Source organism: Myotis brandtii, unplaced genomic scaffold (assembly GCF_000412655.1).
Source record: "Myotis brandtii unplaced genomic scaffold, ASM41265v1 C42637128, whole genome shotgun sequence".
NCBI classification, from domain to species: Eukaryota; Metazoa; Chordata; class Mammalia; order Chiroptera; family Vespertilionidae; genus Myotis; species Myotis brandtii.
This window is the reverse complement of record NW_005326373.1, coordinates 1-1,869: the sequence shown is the minus strand read 5'-3', so window position 1 is coordinate 1,869 and position 1,869 is coordinate 1. Positions and strand designations below refer to the sequence as shown.

Sequence of the window (1,869 nt, the reverse complement as noted above, 5' to 3'; positions counted from 1 at the left end):
CACACACACACACACACACACACACACACCAGTCCAAGCAATGTTGAGTGGGTGCGCATCTCATTCATCCTCACCACAACCCGATGGTTATGTTGCTCACGTTATGACTGGAGACACTGAGAGGCTCAGTCACACAGTCACAGAGCAGAAGTGGGACCGCACCCCGGGTGCTAGCCCCAAACACTCAGGTGGAGCCCTACCTCTCAGAACTCACCCCGACCCCAGGACAGGGCTCCTTGTGCCTGGCCTGGAGCTCACAGTGGCTATTTCTGCAGGGCCGAGTGCATCCAGAGGGGGGTGTCCCCATCACAGGCACAGGGGCTGGGCTCCAACCTGGTCACAGAGGTGCGTGTCTACAACTGGTTTGCCAATCGGCGCAAGGAAGAAGCCTTTCGGCACAAGCTGGCCATGGACACATACAGCGGGCCGCCATCGGGGCCAGGCCCGGGCCCGGCACTGCCCGCCCACAGCTCCCCTGGCCTGCCCCCATCTGCCCTCTCCCCCAGCAAGGTCCACGGTGAGTGCTCTGTGGGCAGGGGGTTGGGACCGTGGGTGGAGGGAAAGGGGGGTAGGTGGGAGAGTTGGGGAGCACCGCCCCAGTGGCAAAAGTTACCCAAACCTCTTAGCACTTCTGTTTGGTTCCACTCCACTTTATTTACACTATTCTATCCACTCTATTACTCTCCCCTCCACTGACCACAACACTCCATTCACTCTGAGTTGGGTTCACTTCAATTCATTCATTTCAGACCAAGTAAACTCAATTCATTTCAGGTCAATTCTACTGTTTATTATAATCCAGTTTGTTCATTTAGATTTGGTGCTGTTTAATCCAATCCAATTGCCAATCAACTCAGTTTAATTAATATAATTCAAGGAAATTCAGTTAATTTTGTATGGCTCAGTTCGATTCAATCCAAATCAATTTGATTCAATTCAATTAAACTCAAGCTCAATGTATTTCAGGTTCAGTTCAACTAGATTCAGTTTCATTAAACTAATTCCAATTATTTCTATTCAACTCAGTTTGCTGCAGTTTATTAGCTTCAGTTCGGTTTCTTTCAGTGGTTTTATTGAGCACCTACTGCATGTCGGGATAGCACTGGGCAGGGGGCATGGAGCTAATGAAATGCAGCCCTGTGTTCAGGAGTTGGAAGCAGCCAGCACCGAGCCTGGTAGGAGGCGCACATGCCAGCCCAGTTTGCTGGCTGCATAAAGAAAGATGGGGCGAGTGGCCTAAGCCAGCCAACGAGGCCCCTGGAGGGCAGGAACGTGGGGTGCTGAGGCTGCACACTGCTCCCACTCCAGGTGTGCGCTACGGACAACCTGCAACCAGTGAGGGGGCGGAAGTGCCCTCGAGCAGCGGCAGCTCCTTGGTCACAGTGTCCACACCCTTGCACCAAGTGTCCCCCACAGGCCTGGAGCCCAGTCACAGCCTGCTGAGCACTGAAGCCAAGCTGGTGAGTGTCTCCCCCCACCACCCCCCCACCCCGGTAGGTGAGACCCTGCCAACCCCATCTTCCCTTGGTTGGGAAAAGCAGTCCTCACTCAGCTTGGTTTCCCCTCCAAGGTCTCCGCAGCTGGGGGGCCTCTGCCCCCGGTCAGCACCCTGACAGCACTGCACAGCTTGGAGCAGACCTCCCCAGGCCTCAGCCAGCAGCCCCAGAACCTCATCATGGCCTCGCTTCCCGGGGTCATGACCATCGGGCCTGGGGAGCCTGCCTCGCTGGGCTCTACGTTCACCAACACAGGCGCCTCCACACTGGTCATTGGTAAGCTGGCGGGGTGGGGGCACAGAGCCCGAGAGCCGGAAGAGCCTCTGGGACCATTCGCTCACTCATCACTCACTGCCTGCTCTGTGCCAGGCTG

At 55.8% G+C, this 1,869-nt stretch overlaps 1 protein-coding gene across 1 annotated transcript; it reads left to right on the top strand.

Moving 5' to 3' along the window:
* Nucleotides 1-174: 174 nt before the first annotated feature.
* Nucleotides 175-1,864, top strand: LOC102263435 (hepatocyte nuclear factor 1-alpha-like; the record flags this gene model as incomplete). The annotated part of the gene is made up of 3 exons (XM_005853027.1): nucleotides 175-517; nucleotides 1,309-1,460; nucleotides 1,571-1,864. Coding segments are annotated over 3 exons (789 nt in total), but the record flags the coding sequence as incomplete, so codon positions are not given.
* Between the last annotated feature and the right edge of the window lie 5 nt (nucleotides 1,865-1,869).